This window comes from Cyprinodon variegatus, unplaced genomic scaffold, assembly GCF_000732505.1.
Source record: "Cyprinodon variegatus isolate N-32 unplaced genomic scaffold, C_variegatus-1.0 Scaffold40, whole genome shotgun sequence".
Lineage (NCBI taxonomy): Eukaryota > Metazoa > Chordata > Actinopteri > Cyprinodontiformes > Cyprinodontidae > Cyprinodon > Cyprinodon variegatus.
Window position 1 is genome coordinate 1,886,117 of NW_015150493.1, and position 19,922 is coordinate 1,906,038.

At 35.5% G+C, this 19,922-nt stretch overlaps 2 protein-coding genes across 2 annotated transcripts in view; one reads left to right on the forward strand and one right to left on the reverse strand.

Annotated features, from left to right (window-relative positions):
- Positions 1–1,035: 1,035 nt before the first annotated feature.
- On the forward strand, positions 1,036–9,523 carry haao (3-hydroxyanthranilate 3,4-dioxygenase). The gene is made up of 10 exons (XM_015369966.1): positions 1,036–1,205; positions 1,340–1,418; positions 4,350–4,433; positions 4,584–4,690; positions 6,486–6,575; positions 6,661–6,704; positions 6,798–6,943; positions 7,787–7,855; positions 7,949–8,031; positions 9,164–9,523. The coding sequence occupies exons 1-10, from the start codon at positions 1,117–1,119 to the stop codon at positions 9,234–9,236; spliced, it is 864 nt and encodes a 287-aa protein (XP_015225452.1). The 5' UTR covers positions 1,036–1,116; the 3' UTR covers positions 9,237–9,523.
- Positions 9,524–10,695: 1,172 nt separating this feature from the next.
- The window catches only part of LOC107081744 (transmembrane protein 229A-like), a 12,625-nt gene continuing 3,398 nt past the window's right edge, over positions 10,696–19,922 (reverse strand). Inside the window, exon 4 of the mRNA XM_015369962.1 lies at positions 10,696–11,450. Within this exon, the coding sequence (XP_015225448.1) occupies positions 10,963–11,450 (488 nt within the window). The 3' untranslated portion in view covers positions 10,696–10,962. The remainder of the gene's footprint in view (positions 11,451–19,922) is intronic.

Consider the following 19,922-nt stretch of genomic DNA (forward strand, 5'->3'; position numbering starts at 1 on the left):
TGTGTGTGTGTGTGTGTGTGTGCATATTTACACACAGAAAGATCATGTGTTAAACAAAGATGGAAAACCATATATTCACAACCAGGAAATGGTGCAAAACTGTAGAGAATAAAGTAATGACAAACATTTTTTAGAAATAAAATCATGAAAGGGAGACAAGTACTGAAATGCCCTATTAGTCCCTTTGAACACTCTCACAGAACTTTGAACATCTCACAGAACATATGTTCAGCAATCCTCTTTAAAAAAAAAAGCAAAAATACAAAAACCATGGCTTTCAGCCTTTACTAACTTAGCAGAGCAGATGTGAAGGTTTGAATCTGAGTGTTTTGTAAAAAGTGTTTTCATAATGTTTTTTGTTGTTGGCATTCATATAAATATACTGGTATGTGATAACTTGGTATACTTTTGCTTGGTTTTTGGTATATGTCTATTTGGAATTTATAGTCCCCCTTGGAGAAAACTCCACCAGCTGCCACTGATCTGAGGGTAGTTTTTCAAGACCTTTACTAACTTATTCTAGTCCGCCATGGCAGTAAATGTCTTGAATCCAACATGTGGTCTGTATTTAGACATTCTCTTCAAATTTTTCCTCCCATGACATTCTATCGAAATAAATGCTCAGAATAGGTTTTAATAATTTGAGGAAGTGAAAAGCTCAATTTGCATTCCTGTGGCGAGTTGAGATTTTGCAATACATTAGTTTCCAATCTCACTGAATCTCATTTGTACTGTTTTTGATTAACTAAGTTTGCTTTTTATAGTTTTAAACCAAAAAAGCATGAAAGAAAACATGTTTAAAGCATACAGACATTTATATATAAGAAACCCTTTAGATTTAAATAGCACCATTTTACATTCCAAATGCATTTTAGTTGGTAAGTATATCTACAAGCCTCCTGAATTACTGCAAAACAGCCTACTGTTACTTATTGTGAAAGTGAGGGCGAACTTTCACCTGTGTACAAGGGAAAGGATAGCTCCTCCCTCATTGGCTAACCCACTTCTTCCACTTCTGCATTTTGCACTGTTGATTTTTCCACATTTAAACCTCTATAGAGAAAGGAAGTTAAAGTTTTCTGCTACAAATCCAAGCTTCTTCATTTAGTAAAAAAAATGAGCAGCCTACCTCTTCAGGTCAATGTGGAGAACTGGATCACTGAAAACCAAAATGCTTTCCTGCCTCCGGTTTGCAACAAGCTCATGTGAGTAACATGCATTTTCTTTAACATAAAATCTGTTTTACCTTTAAATTAGTTCTTTGGGAGGTTGACACCATGTCATATATTGTGCACAGACATGCAGTAACCTGGCTAATTTTGATTTGTGCTTTTCTCAGGCACTTTTCCCAGTTGCTCATCATGTTTGTCGGTGGCCCTAATACAAGGAAGGATTATCATTTAGAGGAAGGAGAGGAGGTAAGAAATACAAGTACATAAATCCAGCCTTAGCTGTCTTCACTCAAATTGACAAGCTTTTCCTCCCCCCTCACTCTGTTTACCTCATCTTTACCTTATCTTCATTAAGCTGGGCAAATTCCACCCCACAGCTGTAATGCTGACAGAGTGTATCTTGGCTCAGTGCCTCTAATAATTTTTGCTGGATTCTTCCTGATGGTGGCATCCTTTGCTGTCTAGACCTGCACAATTAGGCTTATTAAAGCTTTTAATCTATCATCTGATAACCATGTGCAAAAGGTTCTTACTCAATACTGATCCTTGATACTTGAAACAGCACAGAGCAGGCCTCTTGTCACAGATGTTGTAATTAACATTTGTGTGATTTGCAACACTGGTGTAATATTAAATATATCAACAATTACAGTAACAAAAACAATTGCCTGGATAATGGATGCTTTCATTGAAAGATTTAAATCAGAGATTTAGAAACTGAAAACTCATTAACCTTTCAATTTTAGATTAATTTACCACGAGTCAAAAACAATCACACTTTCATAAAGAATGAAAAACACACAGACAATAATGATTCTATGATCATTAAAATACTTAACATCATAATTATCATATGCAATCATACAATGCACCATAAAATGCAATTATTTTATTTTATCACACAAAGGTATAGCAATGACCTAATTAAGCTATAGGACAAATACATTAAAAACAAATATACTAATGTTAACAAATATGTTGTCATTAGACGCGGTGTTCAGATCCATTCTGGCATAAGGTTCAGGGTTAATTACAATAACAAAGAAAACGTTTAAATTATTTTCTAATGGAATTCGTCTCTGTTGTATATGAATACAAGGAGCAGTGTAGTAAAAAAGGAGAAAGGTGGAACAAAAATGCACCAGCAGAAGCAACTTCATAAATTTTGTGCCAGATTCATCAGGGAGAGATGGAGAAAAGGAGGATGTGGGTACAGCTAGACTAAGGACACAGTGCTGGAAAAAGATTTTCCAGAGACCTTCTCTTTCAACTGAGTTAAACTATTATACAATGATTTTAATTTTGCATTGTACTGACAAAATGTACTGATGAAAAAATTAAAATGATTCTGTTATACCAATGTGTAAAATGTAACAAGATGAGCGACCGTGATGTTTCTGTATTGGGAATGAACAATTGATAAAAGGCTTTGTGAAAAACCAGAAATACAGATTAGATATGAAATGCAGCCATATGAAGATAGGGCCAAACTAAGGTTTATAGAGAAGCTGGTTCTATCAACACATAATATTAAGAATGAATGAATGAATGATGATCATTTTCAAATTATTAACTGTTAAATCATTAGACCGTTCATTTTTGAAGGCAAGAATTAGTCAGTGTGTGTTTTACGTCCTAAATGGACAGGTTGTAGGATAACCGGCAGACCAAATATGGCCTTCATGGGCTGGACGATGAGTCTAGACCTTCAAAGTCCCTAAAAGGAAATATATTGCCCCCTTTACCAAGAAGATGGGTTCCTGTTTTTGAACAGGTTTAAAGGGACAAGCTTTTGCTCATCTGGTCAGATCTGCATTCTAGCTGCCACACTCCTTAAGAAAGGAGTTTTCCAGGCACAAAAAGGAGACAGAAAAAGGAGAAAAAGAAGAAGCAGAAGAAAGGTTTGAAATCCAAATACTAAAGCAGAAAGGAGCCAGAATGTGTAGGGAAAGCAGATATATCGCCCAGGGGTCAGCTTTAGACATATTTTTTAGGCTTTCCTCATACATATGGCTGAGAAAAATGTGGAAACTCATGGGTTCCGATAAAGGAAAATTCCTTTAACAAAATATTGTTTTTACCACAAAACACAGAATTGTTTAGCTTTCAAATACTATTGGGTTATGTCAGCTGAGGTCAGGACCAATGTACAGTGTAGGGGTCCCAGCTGTGACTGAGATTTAACAATGTAACTGAATAAAGAAAATCTAGATCAACAAATGCACGTTAATGGGTATAAAAACAAAGGCCACATTTTATATAAAAAAATTAACATAAATAGAAACTAATAATTTTAACAAGTTGTATACACCCTAAAGCATTAAGTTGTCCATCAGCAGCAGCAAATGAAAAATGTAAAACTAAAGGAAAAAAAAAACATACACTTATTAATAACAGTTTAATAAATAGGAAATGTAGGATTAAATTAAATGTGCAACTGAATAGAGTGATTTATGTGCACAATGCTAATATATAATTGTGCTAACAAATTCAGAGTATTACATTTTCCGTTGCTGCAATTTTTCAACAAAGTCTTTCATGAAAAATAATTTTTAATCTAAATGAATTAGATTAGATTAGACAGAACCATATTGATCTCACAAAGGAGAAATTAACTTGTGACATTGGCTCTTAAAAACACAGAAGGTGCACAAAGGAGGAAAAGATGCATAAAGTATAAACAGTGCAGCCAGATATATACAATGGATGGTGGAAAAAAATAGAGATTTAAAGTGACTTATACAGTATATAAAGTATCTTATGCAATCTTATGAAGAGTAGAAAAGTGTTCAAATAGCAGCAAGGATGTAGTTTGTTTATTTAGCTTGTTGGAAGCAGTAATTGTTAGATAATTTAACAGCTGCAAGAAGAAAGGAATCTGTAACAAGAGGCCTTCATGTACCAATATGGGGCATTTTTCTTTGAAAGTGGTCTGCAGTTTGTGACAGCTTTATGGGAGAAATTGGGAAATTCTGCCCAAGAGTTATGGTATTTTATTAGGTTGCAAAGTTAAATGTTTTTCAGGATGATTTAAAAGACCTAGGAGGAATGGAGGTCTTGCTTGTGAAAGGTCAACTGCGATGTGTTCATATTCTCTACACAGTCCCCGGCATGTGCAATCACAGCTTCTATATCATGGCATTTGACCGAGTTCCTATCTTTTTCTGTTTGAAATAGTTATTTTTCCAGCTAAAGGGTGACATGTGTCTAAAGGTTATAGAAAACGGCAAACACAAGGATGTACACATCAAAGAAGGCGAGGTAAGCCCTGACACACATCTGATTTTGCTAAGCCTTTACTCTTTATAGAGGGAACTCACATACATGATGATTTTTGCCGCTTCAGGGTATTTTTTGAAGCCAACGTCAAGTTTTTTTTATTTCTTTATTTCTATTTTTTTTATCTTGTAGATGTTTCTGCTTCCAGCTCGAATCCCTCACTCTCCCCAGAGACAGGCCAACACAGTTGGACTGGTGGTGGAAAGACGACGTCTGCTGACTGAAACTGACTGCCTAAGGTTTTGCCTTTACTCCTTCTCCATTCCTCTTACATTTTTATTCTTTACAATACAGAGGGATTATTTATACAGAATCAAATATATGCATATATTTCACAATATTCCGATTTCTGAATATTCTACAATGTATAATTTCTGGTGGGGGAACATTATTAACTACAGCTCGACATGGAAAGTATTTTTTTCCCAACTAGAACAATGACAGGTTCCAAGAAAAATAGTGAGGCTCTCTAAAAGATAGAGTTACACAAGTTGTTAAAGACTGGTGGAGCAATTTATAAACAAAGTTCAAAATATTTAGATGTGTCACCATTTCTGAAGATCAGGAAAAAGCCTGTCTCAAAGGAAAGGAAAGGTATTTTAACATTTTGTCGCAACAGAAACCATCAAGTTCCATTTCTGTGCTCATTTAAACAGAACATAAGACCTCTCTCTAATCTGGACACTTCAGATTTGATTGAAACGTGTAGCATCCCTATCTGAAAATATGATGCTTCCGTAAATTAAAGGTATTGTGGAGGGTGTTCTTTTTCTGGGTGGATCATCAAAAGAAGTGGTCTTCCTTATTTTCAATCATCATGATGATATGTTAACGTGAGGCTGTCCTACGTGCTTGTCCTAATTTTCACTTACTGGTGCTGAGTCTAACATTGTGGAAAAATTGCAAATCTTCTTTTGGAAAGTAAGCTTGTATGAGTGATGCAAACAGCAACTTTTAAACAGAGGGTGCACGAGGACGAAATAGGCTTGTGCATGCTTTTGCATGTGCTTAATAGGCGTTCCCTCTTGGGAGCGGGCACAGGGTTGTGCATGTGCATTTTTTTGTGGAGAGGGTTGGTCTCTTCAGAAATTTTTGAAAATCCTCCACAATACATTTAAGCAGAGACAAATAAAAAGCGAGAAAGATTCATAATGAGGCTATCAAGAAAAAGAATATTTCTCACTGTAATGCAAAGTGGTGGATCGATCATTTTGTGTGCATGTTTGGCTTCCAGTGGATGAACAATAAGGACGGCCTCAAACATTTTCCACCTACAGCTCAAATTAACAGTTAGATAGTCTTACGTTGGATAAAGTTAGGTTTTCCAACAAGACAATGACCCTAAGACACACAAAGCTGGTTTTGGAATAGATGAGGGAGGCTAATAGTAAGTCCATTGGATGTTTTAGAAAGCTGGTCTTGCTCAAATTTCTTAAACGCTGTGTGCATCTGTTAAAAAAAACAAAAACTAAACAGATATTTAAGTTTTGCAGATGGTATAGGCATCTCTGGGACTGTGGTCTGCATCGAATGATGGGCTCCTTTCTTCACCTGAGTGGAAATGCACAAACTCTGACAGAGTGACCTTGTTGGTACAGAAATAGCTTATGATATGATAAGGCATTATTTACTGTACAAGGGTTAATAAATTGGATTAAATAACTGTGAATACATAGAGATGATTAACAATTAACTGCAAGTCATGGTTTTCTTGAGAGGGGCGAGGAAGATGGAAATTTAGAGATACATTTTGTTATCTAGTCCGAAAGATAAACAGTACAGGCTGGAATCCTGAACCACAGTGAGGCATGGTTTGAAAAATTACATATTTAATTGTCGTAAGAGACTTGTGACTTTACTCTGTATTAGGATGAATAAATTGAGAGTTGACTTGGACTTGACCTAATGACCAAACCTTCATGTTTTTATTTATTTTTGTTTTTCTCCTCAATAGGAAATTGTGTTGTACACAATGTTGTACGTTTTAAGGCACTTAGAAACAACATTACTATCAGTATCTGTTGCTTCCTCTAGGTACTATGTGGACAACACCACAGACATCCTCTTTGAGAGATGGTTCTACTGTGAGAATCTTGGAACACAATTAGTTCCAATAATCAAAGAGTGAGACATTTCATTTTTGGTTTTCCATTGCATGAAGCTTTTGAGTTTTATTAAAGTTTAATGTGTGTTGACCTGTTATTCATAGATTCATGGCATCTAAGCAGGCTAAGACAGGAAGACCTGATCAGAGTGAGTTTTCTGCTTTCACGTGTTTAATGTGGGATCTAAAATATTTCCTTTTATAAACAATAACTGTTTAAGTGTTTGTTTTTGGTTGAGCAGATGAGGTCTTCAGAGAGCCTCCATTCCAGCTGAATACCATGAACGTGATGACACCATTTTCTTTCAAAGACTGGCTGGAAAAACAAAGGCCATCCCTGGCTAACGGCGGACCTATCAATATCTTTGGAGCTCAGTTTGAGACGGAGGTAGGAGGTGTCACACTCTTTAAAAGAAATTTACTGGTTCCTATAAATACTTTTACATAATAGCAAGAATTGAGGACTCAAAGCTTGAATTACTTTGAATCTTCTCTTCTCTGTGAAACAAGTCATTTGTAAGGTGGCAAAGAAAACCATTTATCAGAATTTAGACAACGCATTATAGAATGTGCCTAAGCATAATCTGTTTATCTCTAATACTAAATCTGTTCTATCAATCTAGCAGCACATCTATAGAGACTGCATGTCGCATTATCTTACAAAAGCAAGCTTCCATTGTAACATTAGACTTTCTTCTGAAGTTAAGAACACAGAGTGTGTAATTACAGATAAATGACAAGATTAGTATTTCCTCTGGGAGAATGAGACGGGCTTAGAAGCTGCATGTTCCTTCATGTCAGATTATTCACCAACACAAACCCAAAGAAATGTAATTCATTTAATTTTAATGTATCTTGTTTTTATATAAATTATATTTGTTGCACTGGCACAAATATGTTTATTGGAGGAGGAATCTATCTCAACTAACATCAGGGGCATGAAGTGGGAGAATTTCCTCCCACAGACAGATGCCAGAGTTTTATTTCCTGGTTATTAAACAAAGGTGTTTGGAATGTGGGGAAAGCCAAGGCGGGTGATACTGGAAAACTGGGAAGCTTTTCCCTTTAAAGCTACTTCCAAATAATTGTCTCTCATGTAATCATTAAAAGGTGAAATTAAACAACATAACTGACCCAAAATGTAGATTACGTTCTAGATTTAAAATGTCTGCGGTGCCTTTCTATGATATTGAATAAAAGAAGTGACCCTTTTTTTTCAATACTTTGACAGGCAATGGTGTTTGGACCTGGCCTGACTGAGACCTCCATCCAGCAAACTGATGTTTGGATTTGGCAGCTGGTACTTAAAGCCTTATGTCTAATCATCTCTATTAAACCAACACAGGCTCCTTACAGTTAATCCTATCTCCATATCTTTATTCTTCTTTCTCAGGAGGGATCTTCAAGAGTGACCATTGCGGATCAGCCATTTAATCTGACTTCAGGAGACAGTTTGCTCATCCCTGAGCAAAGCCAGTGAGTCCATTTCAACAAGCTATGACAGCAGAGGCCGTGACGATAAAAACAAGCAAACAAACAAACAAACAAACAAACAAACAAACAAACAAACAAACAAACAAACAAACAAACAAACAAACAAACAAATCTGGTCATTGGTGCTTTTTAATTTCAAAATTTTAATTTGTTATTTTATATATAAAACAAATCTCTTTCTGACTTCAGGAAATTGTATCAAACAGACTCATGCACTGAATCCTGTTGTACTGCAGAAGTAACTGAACTTAAGATTTGCCCTCAGCATACACAAACTTTGCAACTCTGCAACAAATATAAAAAGTAGGGCTGTTGCATTAATTCTGTTACTATGTTTTAGCCTCTGGAAAAGAATAATCACTCTTTAAATATTTCAGACGAGCAAGTTTTTAAACATCACCCCTCCACTACTAAGCTTCACAGTTGATGTTTGGTGTTTTCCAAACAGCATTATACTTTCATTTTAAAAGTTTTCCATTTAGTTTCATGTATTAAAAAATATGTATTATTTTATTCATAATTTATTGATAATTATGCATAATTATCCTTGAAACATTACCAAAGCCTAATGAGGGAAACCAAAGAGGGAAACAGATTTAATTTAACAGACATTCAGCATGCAGACTCAGACCTTTTCAAGTCTTGAACAGTTTGCTTTGGATTAGTAGCTTCAATCTGCTGCCAACCTTTTAAAAAAGAGGTGTGTCAAGTAAAAAAGAACAACAATGTTCAGCCTAAGGGTAAACAATGTTTCCCACTTTACTTGTAAACTATAAGTAGAAAGTTTCCCATGTCGATAAGTGGGTGCTCAGAGTTTTTTGTTATTGTAATATCACACTTGCATATTCCAGGTTAGCATAGTGCAGGAAATCCTTATTAACTGTTAAATCATTTATTTAGGGATTCCGATTACCATCTCCTAGCAGATTAAATAAATAAGTTATGGCTGTAATACCTTTTTCCCCCCCCCATTTAAAATAAGGTTTTGACCATAAATATCAAACTTCAAAGTTCTTTACCAATAACTATCTTTAGAAGGATTCTGATAGTAATTGATAGTAATGTGTGTTTTAGTTTTTTTTTATTTGCATCTAAAGTTTCTTTGTCTTTGCAGATTCCAGTGGCAGAGGAATGAGGGGACCGTTGCCCTGTTTGTTGTGCAAAATCCGGAGCGCAAGAGAACCTGATTTTGAACTAAATACCTGAAAATTAAAGTTAAATACATAGCATAAGGAAGATAGGTATTAAGTCAACAGTACATTTTATAACATTTTGCTACTGACCTAAAACTCTCACCAGAGGTCAGTAGCATCTCAACTAATCCACACATACAAGGAAATCCAAACATATCAATGGCTGTTACTTATTGTTTTCTTTGAAGCCTATTTCTGATGGGTTCAGCAATTTCTCCTTGGCTTCAGCACAGCTCGTCTTTTTTCTTCAGTCATAAATTCTGGATTATAACAGTGCTGGTTGTGAGATTAGGATGTTTAAAAGAAAGTTTGTAAGCAGCGCCATCAGTATGTTTTGCAGTGATTAGGTTCTAAGTGTGTTGTTGGTAAAAATATTCAACTATACTACTTCATTTAAATGAACGGAGAGGTAATCAGTCATTTGGCTGCTTTATTTGGTCCCTGAAAAGATGAGAACAAGGCGATAATGACAGCCCTTCCAGCTCAGGTGCTCGGTCCTGTTCTGACATGGACAACAAAGTTTTCTAACTATCTTAAATTTACACAAAGAGCTGTGAAGGTTTTGATTAAAACAAATTACAGAAAGTTTTATCAAGCAGATAGATGTTGAAAAATCCTTGAGTCTAAAGGAGCCTGGGACCTTTTCTAAACATCCATAAGAAATAAAATAACCCCTCACGCCCACATTTTGTATAAACACACAAAAATGGGACAACCTGAGCGATTAACATGCATCATTGGTAAAATGGAGGAAGAAAAGGACATAAATGTTTTACTCCACAATCTCTAGAGAGCTTTTGCTTGGAGCTAATACATTGGTAATAGGAATTTGTGCTGACCAGAGGGACTTTTAAGCTATTTTCCTTGATACCATACTTACATTTTAATATATTTTCCTTGTGCTATTTTACTTCATAAACTTAAATCTATTCAGTCACTTAAAAATTGTGTCAATTCCACATAAACAATCCCATTAGTTATACATTTTATGAGAAAAAATGCTGAATTGTTCAATAAGCTGTGTGTGATTGATCACTATGAATGATTACTTGCATCAAATAATGCAAATTTAGCTTAGTTTATTTCTTTGGTCAACTTAAACATTATTAACAAAACTAGTATCTAATTTTGACACTATAGCTGAGTGCTAAGAATACAGAAATAAAAGTGATGTGACATGAATTCGCTATTTCTTTCCTTTTGTATTATAATAGAAGTTTTTTGTTTTTTTTTAAAGTTATCTCCATGATAAAAAATCATGGAGACAAAGCCCTGCAGAAAAAAAAATGTACCTTCAAGTTTTGACATGTTCCAGGAATTAAAACCTGCTGAAAGATAACAGCAGCAGTCAGGTTTTTATATCCTCAACATTATGTCAAAACTTCCTGCTTTTCAGCTAATGATATATATATATATATATAATGATATATATCTATAAACCTACTTGGCAATCAACTTGATTCTGGTTCTAATTCTGTTAAAAAAAAATGAAAAGGTTGCATTTTTGCTCAAGAGGACCTGATAAAAAAAACCCCACCCAACCACTAAATAAACCTCCCACACATTACATATTTTGCACCATTAAGACAAAATGCATCATGAAGGAGCAGGAAAATACATATTTTTATTATTGCACCATTTAGAATTAAGAATACAGTTAACGTAGAATAGTGCAAAAATTACATCCAATGTAATGTGATTTTGGAAGATAATCATGCAATCAGTTGTTTTTCAGTCTTATCCTTAGTGTATTCCTGATTACATGCTGCTCTGCTATAAATGCTGCAACAGCCCAGGCCAGTCCATACTCCAGAGTCACCAGTCCACCCAGATTGTATCGATGGGTTGAGTAATCCCAGGGACAGGCCCCTAGAAGACTCAGCCCCACCCCCCAGCTGAATTCCCATGTGTAAATGACTAAAGTATAAGCTGTCAGTCGCACAGGAAGTGAGAAGTGCTGGGCCAGGAGCCGGGTCCTCAGGCCTTCCATGAAAAAGATTGCAGTGGCGTACATGGGCAGTGCCCACAGGCTGCTGTGTCCCGTCAGCCTCCTGTCCCGGGTGCTGCACCAATCATACACAGCTGTGAAGGCCACCTCACAGAGGCAGCCGTGCAGAGCGTACACATACAGACGAAATACGGCTGAGAGCGGGTAAAAGGAGGTGTTGTCATCAGGCTCTGCTGAGGACTCATCTCCATTAACTATCCCTGCAACACATATAAGCACATGATGTGGTGTCAGAGGAACAGCATAGCATGCTGAATCAGAATAACCTTAGAGGAACAGGAATAATAAAATAAATAAAGCTAGAAAAGATTTTAAAAAGTTTAGTTGTTAGTTATGGAATAACTTAGATGAGGAATAACAAAGGTAAAAATGGTAGACATCTTATGAAGGCGAAATAAATCCTTATTTCTTGAAAGTTACAAAGTTATACCATCACTTTTACTGAACAATTTCTGTCATGTTTAGTTGCATAAGGTAAGAAAACTGTAGATATGTTTGCTTTTGCTATGTCAGAATTGTAAAATAGGGTTGGGCATTATTAGTACCCGTTTATTGCAGGTACTAATAAAGGTTCTCCCTCTCCAAAGTCTAGGGATTTACATAGACATATACCACTACCTCATACCTTTACTGGATTACTTAAACACATTTCTTTTGTCATTTTCAGCAATTCTGCTGTAATTTGCATCTGCTTTATGAATCACTGTCCTATCTTTGCCAAGCTTCAGTTATCAGATAGCCACACAATGGACTCCAGAATTCCAAAGTCAAATTATTGAATCCACGGTGACATGGCTGAATGTGCAAATTATCTTTTTTTGCAGATATCCTCTACTTAATTTGTTTACAAATTTACAAACATTTTCCTGCTTCCATATCATCTGTATTTTATTAAGAGAAAAATAATGTCTTCTTACTACCCTTCCTAAGAGGTCAAAATTGTTACTTCTTTTTCAAATTAGACTGCCATAATCTTTGAAATATATTTATTTAATTAAGCACAGAAGAATCCCAGACAACATTCTCTGTTTCAGTTTTATTTTTCCGTTGCACAATCTAATCTTGGAATCCTGGAATACCAATCCCTAATAACATTAGCTGCTGTTTTGGAAGCTTTAACCTTAGAAAAGTAATTGTCACTGTGGAATTATGTGCACCCAAATGTCTGGAAGATGCATTATATTGGACACCAGTAGCTTCCCTAAACTTACAGCTGGTGTTTTTCCATTCTGGCATTGTATACACCAAAGATGGCAAACTAACAAAGCTTTTGTTTTAATAGAGATAGAAAAACCACATCAAGTTTGTCTGTTTGGCAGCACATGGCTGCCTGCTCTCTTAAATCAAAATGAAGCAATATCCATTTCAGTTCGGCTCCGTCTTTGATAAATAATGAGGAATAATCAGGAGTCCGTTGAGTGCTTTTCTACACTTGAGATTAGTTTTAAAGAAACTCCTTTTACCATGCCTGTATTTACAAAACCTTTACACACATTGACCAGTTATGTTAAACCATAACTACCTATTGCCAAAGAATGTATCACTCTTGTTCAAATTCATTAATTTTTATGACGGTTGTCTCAGTTTCAAAATGAATGTAAAAAATATTCAAAATTGTAAATAAAAAATCCCTGATAGGACTTAAACGAAGCCATAAAACTGTCAGAAGGTGTGCCCAATAGGTGATAATAGCATAAGCAGTTTAATGTTTAATATTTTTCACCCAGCAATAAGTGTATCTAAGAATGAAGGCACACCTAAACAGGATTGATGGGTTCTGAGATAGCCTGAAGGGATTTAATTTGTTCCTCTGGTGCACAGGCATCATGAATGAAATCTCTACCAATTGTCTGGGTGTTGGTTTGTTGGCAAGAGTTTTTTTTTTTTTTTTGTAAATAACAAGTTCTACTTAAACCAAGGGTGTAACTTTGTAATAAAAGTTGGTGAGGACGCTCTAAGGATAGTGGCTGATGGACCTACAGCTACTCAACCCGAACGCTTTCAATAGGACTTATATTATCCAAAAATGAGCTAAAACATATTTTTATTGAATGCTTTCCTATTGTTGGCAACACAAGAGAACCATAATAAACTGATATTTATAGTTATAGACAGATGCCTACCTTTAGTACATTATTTATTAAGGGCTCAAAAACATTAATGTATAAAATATGATGAATAACAGCCGATATCCAATGCCAAGATCAATATATCATGCATCCCTAGTATGGACTCAACTTCAATTCCGTCCATCCATGCATGGCTTCCCTTTAAGCTGCATCAGTGATTATTCTCCTTCACAAGCTGCAAAATCAAAATTAGGAATCTGTCCCAAATGTTGTTGACAGCCAAAGTCTATATGTTGAACCTTATATTTCAAAATCACTTATACACTGATTTTTGTTATTTTTGCTTTACTTCTTGTAGGTTTCTTATTTTAAATCTGTGTCCTGTGAGTCTGATTGTCTCTAGGTTTGCTGTCACAGCTATTTCTGAGTGTTGATATGTTGAATTTTATTATAGCATTGCATATTTTTTCTTGTAAACTTGGAGATATGTTTTATTGCATGCTGCATATCCCATTAAACCTATTTCACCTTTAAATCTGCAGCCGTGCCTAATTGTGTCTCTGCTCTGCTTAAAAACAAATTTATGAACCTGTCTACCAATATAATGATGCCAGAGAAAATAATTTTCAAGATATCTACAAGCTCTGCAGTCCGATTCTCTGTTCAATAAGAAAATAACAGATACTGTATGTGTTCATTTTAATCTGTAACTCTGAGTAAAGGTCCTCTGAGAAGCCCAGCTTTTTCAACTTGTATAAATGTACACTCAGCCTTTTTTAGCAGAAAAAGCTCAGTATGTCTAACAAACAGATTTTTTGGTGGCATCTCTAATTTTTTTAATCAACCCGTCTCCTAAATTTTGCTGTGAATTGTGACTCCAAAATAATATTATGTCCCAAAGCAACAGATCAGATGATGTTACACCAAGAGGTGGGTCTCGAGAGGGTGAGGAAAAAAACGGACTCAGAATCCCATGAACACAGACAGCTGCACCTAACTCCAGTTACTGTTGGCTAAAGTAAATCAGCAAAAGGGGGAAAAAAAGCGGAAAATATTGATGGGGACATATCCACTCCATGCCAAAGTTGGTGGGGACATGTCCACACCAGTCCTTCAGAAAGATACGCCAGTGACTTAAACTATTGTTGTTTAAGTGTGGATTGACTTTTTTAGTGTCAATAAATAAAACCAAAATTAAGAAATAAGGGTAAATGTTTCAATTTACTCTAGATTATTTTTTTAAATATAAATTTCCAGCTCAGGGCAGAAACACCAATGGTTAAATATGGAAATTATATCCCCCTGATGGCAGCTGCACCTAGGAACTTGAACCCCAAACAAGTTCACCTCCTGCTCCTACCTCATAAGTCTATGTGTTGCATCAGGTGGATGCTTAACTGTCCGTATCAGAAACTGACACGCCATCCATGCCCTGACCTTTATGCATCTTGCCTCTATGCCCCAGGATTACAGATAGTTCTCCTCTATCAGTCTGTCTCCAAGATGTGTCCTTGTACTGTGTATTTTAAAAGACACAAAGGCTGTACTGATTAGATGACCTCCGTACAGACAGTGACATCCACCATGTGAAGGAAGGCCTTCTACTCTGTCTAATCTGGCTAACAGAGTAACAATGCACATGATTTATAAAGAATAAAGCTAACAATTATTTATATCACTTTAGCCTTTTATAAACAGGAAGCCACTTGTTGTACTGACAGGTGCCCTGTGTTTACACTTTTGTTGTGTCCCAATTCAGAGGGTGCATCCTTCAAAGGACCTGGCCCACATAGACCGGCTCTATAAAAGACCTGAAAAAAAAACGGAGCCCAGAAGTGATCACCTGTGAATTGGGACTCTCTTTGCATGATTTGATTTGCAAACAGGTAAATTGGATTAGATTGAGATGCAACTGCTCCCATGTAGAATATTTTAAACAGCTATATTGCCCTGATGTATTGTAAAATCCACACCAGATTTTTAGTGCATTTTTGTGGCCGGCTATTCATCACAGTTGTAAGGTAAAATGATGACCTCACTTTAATCCTATCCACTTAGAAAAAAGGCAAAATCTTAAATTAAATACATCAAATTGGAGCTCCTAGCTTCCGCTCCACTTCCTATTTCTTTACCTTTGGCAGAGTCAACATTAGGAATGCTATGATGGTTAAGAAAGGTTCTCTGGACTACTGTAACAAATACACACAGTGTTTAGCGTTCAGGACATTATTATGCAATGGAAACTCGCATGCAAGATGTTACTCAAATTGGGACAACAATCTTTAAAAAAAAAACAACAAACGGTTACAATAAAATTGTCTTCTGTCCAGCCGTATACATTTTTTCCAAACAATCTATTCTCTTAGTTTTGTAGCATTTCTCTGAGCTGCACTGATTCCATTACATTTATGTGGTTGCTATATTATTTGTCCTATCAGATTTCAGACTTAGTGTGTTGCTATGACAATCAAATCTGCCCAGGGCCTTCAGAATCAGCGGTGCTGGCTGATGTTACCTTAACTATCTAGAGGGCCCACCTGAGTGCCACCCTTTTCTGTCCTCTGATTGGTCAACTAGAGCAAAATGTTTACAGACAATTTAAGCTTGTGACAATCTGCTAATATTTTGTAGCTGTAACTTGGCATGCAATTTGGTGTTTCATCAGTTGATTAAAATAGGACATATAAGTACATTTGCAAAGTGCTATAGCTGCAGCTATAACACACAACACAAGTCTTCCAATCACATATATTTTTTTATTCTGGCACTGATTAAAAAAAAAAAAAGATTTTATCTGGAAGGCTTTTATTTTAGCCTGAAGCAGTCTGAATTTATTTTGATTTTCTTACTGACTGTTTTTATTTCCTGAATGGTCTTGGCTACATCTATTAATTCTGAGCTCCTTAACTCTGACACCCCATCTTGTGATCTTGCATCTTCCAATAAGCTTTTACTTTCCACTCTCAGAGTTTGGGTTATGACAGAAGTAGATACGAATTTTGTGGTCAGGACTCCCAGCTTGTGGAGTTCTCTTTCTCTAAGACTTATCCAGTCATCTTCACCTAAATCATTGGTTAAAACGTAATTATATAATATATCATATGGATTTGTATATGTGAAAATCTCTTGTCTTATTTAGTGTCTTTTCTGAATATTTTTAGGCTCTCGTCTTGTTTTCTTTATGTAAACCCTTTTGTTATAGTAGTTTAAAGAAGTGCTATTCGAATAAAGTATTATTATGATTATTTTTAAGTCTCTCAACCTCTGAGAGGAACCTTAGTAACAAATGTTGTACGACTCTTAAAGCAATATATTACTTAAAGCCTTTGCTGTTATCAAAGGAAAGAGTAAGGTGTGTAACACATTGGATCTAGGAACATGATAAGGTTTTATTAATATCTTTTCTGTTGAACTTTATTCCATGGATAATGCTCCCCCTTTGTCCTCCGCTGACAGGACACAAAACTTGGGACACTTAATATGGATTAAGAGGCTAATAGCCCTGCTTAACTAATTCAAGACATAGCTAATCTTCAACAAGCTGTCACTTTGTTCAAACAAACTGTTTAAATTACCAGCACAATGACTTCCACTTTGTATGAGCTTTCCTAAAACATCGATAAATTAAAACTTCAATATTGAAATCATCTCTTGACGTCATTATTGAGTACGATGCAAGTAAAAAAAGTTGAGAAATCCAATTTGATCCAGAAAAATCCAGTCCTTAAAGCAAAATTTGAAATACCTTTAAAAGCAATAATTCTCACCTCGATCACTTCTCCCTCCCACAGCTACTCTTCTGTCCTTCATCCTTGGCTGGTGCATAGATCTTTGCGCCTTTATAATCCCTCTGCTTCCCTCTGTGTGTGCACGTGCGTGTGAGTGTAAATTCTAGGCTAAACATTAAGCTGGTCCATGTTATCAGACACTGATGTCTCTGTCGCCGGGTTGAGCTGTGAACAGAGGAAGTTAACTGGGAGCCACACCTGGACCAACCTCAGGAAAAATTGTGTGTGTGGATATCACCAAGCGTCATTATTGATCCCTTGAAGGCTGAATGAATGCTCGCTTTTAAGCATAGAGCAAAAGTTTAAACATGTTTATCGATGTGTTCTCAAATACAAACTTGACTGCGTCTACATTACAACATCACAGTTAATTTTTCTTTTTTCATATTCTGCACTTTGAATTGTCTTCCCACTGATATGTGCCATATAAATAAACTTGCCTTGCCTTTAAAAAATGCTTATCAATATAATTTAATCAGATAATCCCCTATATTTACCTCATTATTATGTAAATTAAATTAAAATCACAATGCTTTCTTATATAACACACATTGAAAATGATTGACATTGAACGTATTGTGGACATAACAAACAAGTTCATTTACAATATTATCAAGTTTTAATCGAATAGAAAATTATGGTGAAATAGAAAAGGTGTTTTTTTAAAAAGTAACTACACCAACCCTTCCCTACCTTTTTTTTTAATCCAATAAATAGATATGTGGAGCAATTATTTTGTCCAACACTAATGCTTATATAACATTTTTCCAGTTTTGACTATGCTTCAGCTTTTGGAAAAAGTCTTAATTTAGCTGTCCTAAGATTTAATGGTTAAATAATTTCAAGTCTATTCTGCATAGCCAGAAACAAACATGGAAAAGCAGTTTTTAGTGTCTAATGCTCCAATAATCTGGAGCAAAATCACAGAAAACTGTCAATGTGCTGAAACATTAAATTGCTTTTAAATGGAGATTTATTGAGAGTTACCGTTGACTATTCTATATAAACATAATTAGTTTGTTTCTGGAGTCCAACTTTATTTCTATTTCATTATCAAACATTTTATTATTCATTTTATAACCACCTTATCATGCTGATTATTCATTTTTATTCTCTTTGATTATTAATATTTAATAATGATTATACCGTTATGCTGGTGCAGAGTAACTGAGTTGCATTGCTACTGAAATGTGCCATAAAAATAAACTTGCCTTGTCTCATTCACTACAAGGTGGCTTTGAAGCACACTAAATTATAATCCATAAAACCATGTGCCATGTGTCATATATAGATTTTTGCTGACATGTTTTTGTCGTAATACATTCAACTATTAAATATAAACTTATATGAACTTTGATCTTATTTCTCTCAAAGGACATTATTCCAGAAGCCTTGTGGGTCATTCATATCCAAAATGAAAAAGCTACGTCATGTTACCATATTTTTTTTTTTTTTTCAGAGATATGAGGCCTAACCTTCCATCTATCCAAACAAACCTGTCCTATCATTTTATCATGCTTTTTAAGGGCCATTTGGTTCTGTGATTAAAGCTCTTGTTTTATATCACTGAACATGTTTTGAGCCAAACTTGGGGTAAATCTTTGTGGTGCTTTGACTCCTGGAGAAACAAACTTGTTAAGGAGGGGTAGAGGTTGGTTGAGGACCCAAATGCAGGGATGAGGGAGGCAGAGATGACTTCTTACAGGATTAATGAAATCGAAAAAGCAAAAGAAACAAAACACAGGAAAACAAAAACCAGGAGACATGGGTGCTAGGGAAAAGGAGAAAGGCACAAAGGGAAAAAAAGAGATTAGCTCAAAAAAAGCAACACCGCTTAAATCTAAAGCACACAATGAAAAATAAACCAAAGATCAACAAAACAGAATGACATAGATAACTGAAAACTTAAAACTCAAGGTCCAAACTGGGAGAACCATAACAAAACCTCTTTAAATATTTTCTATTTATGACAAAATTTACTTCGGTACATAAAATATGCATTTCAAAATGTTTGGATCTTACTTTTTAACCCTTTTCTCATGTAAATGGCATCAGTTCTTCTCCAAGCCCATTGTTGTTATCTTTTTAACTTTGCAGTGTTTTAACACACATTTGTATCCTTCAAAGCAACACATTTCAAAGCTTCTGCTTTTGCAGGATAGTTTTGCTTAAGGTAGATTAGTTTACTATGTGCCTTTGATTTACACAAATCCCTGTATGGTATACAACATACAGCAAGGTGGAACATGTTAGACACCCACACACACACCCACACACAATAAAAAAAAATTAGTCTAGGATCTTTTCTGGAAGCTAAGAGGAAACTACTTTTTTCCAAAATGGAGAGGAGGATAAAGATTTGAAGAGGCTTCTGCTCTGATATATTTTGTAAAGAAAGCTCCATGCTATGGTAGAAGAAGGGCCTATAATTATTCAGTTCAACTGTAGTAAAAGCTGTCTTTCAATAATAAAGATTACGGGCAGGTTGGAGCAGAAACATGTCATGGAGCACATGAAAATAACATGCAGTGTAACAAGGCAACAAAGAGGGTAATGGAAAAAGAAGAATTTCACAGAAGAATCCAGCGGCGAAAAGAGGGAATATAAAGTTTATATACTGAAGCCAGGTTGGAGATTGACAAATGAATCAGATGAGCCTCTTAGAGGAAGTGTGGAGCAGTTGAGAAAGAAGAAAGATTGTTCAGCTGTGGGACGGAAGCCATTTAAGTCAGAAAGCTGAAATTGAACACATATAAATATAAATCAAGGGGAGAAAAAAACAGTCAGATATCCATGGGCAGTAGCACTGCAAATA

Coding starts and splice junctions, on each gene's coding strand:
- haao (XM_015369966.1), top strand. CDS start 1,117: ATGAGCAGCCTACCTCTTCAGGTCAATGTGGAGAACTGGATCACTGAA. Junction 1,419..4,349: donor ATTTAGAGGAAGGAGAGGAG/GTAAGAAATACA, acceptor TGTTTGAAATAG/TTATTTTTCCAGCTAAAGGG. Junction 6,944..7,786: donor GAGCTCAGTTTGAGACGGAG/GTAGGAGGTGTC, acceptor ATACTTTGACAG/GCAATGGTGTTTGGACCTGG.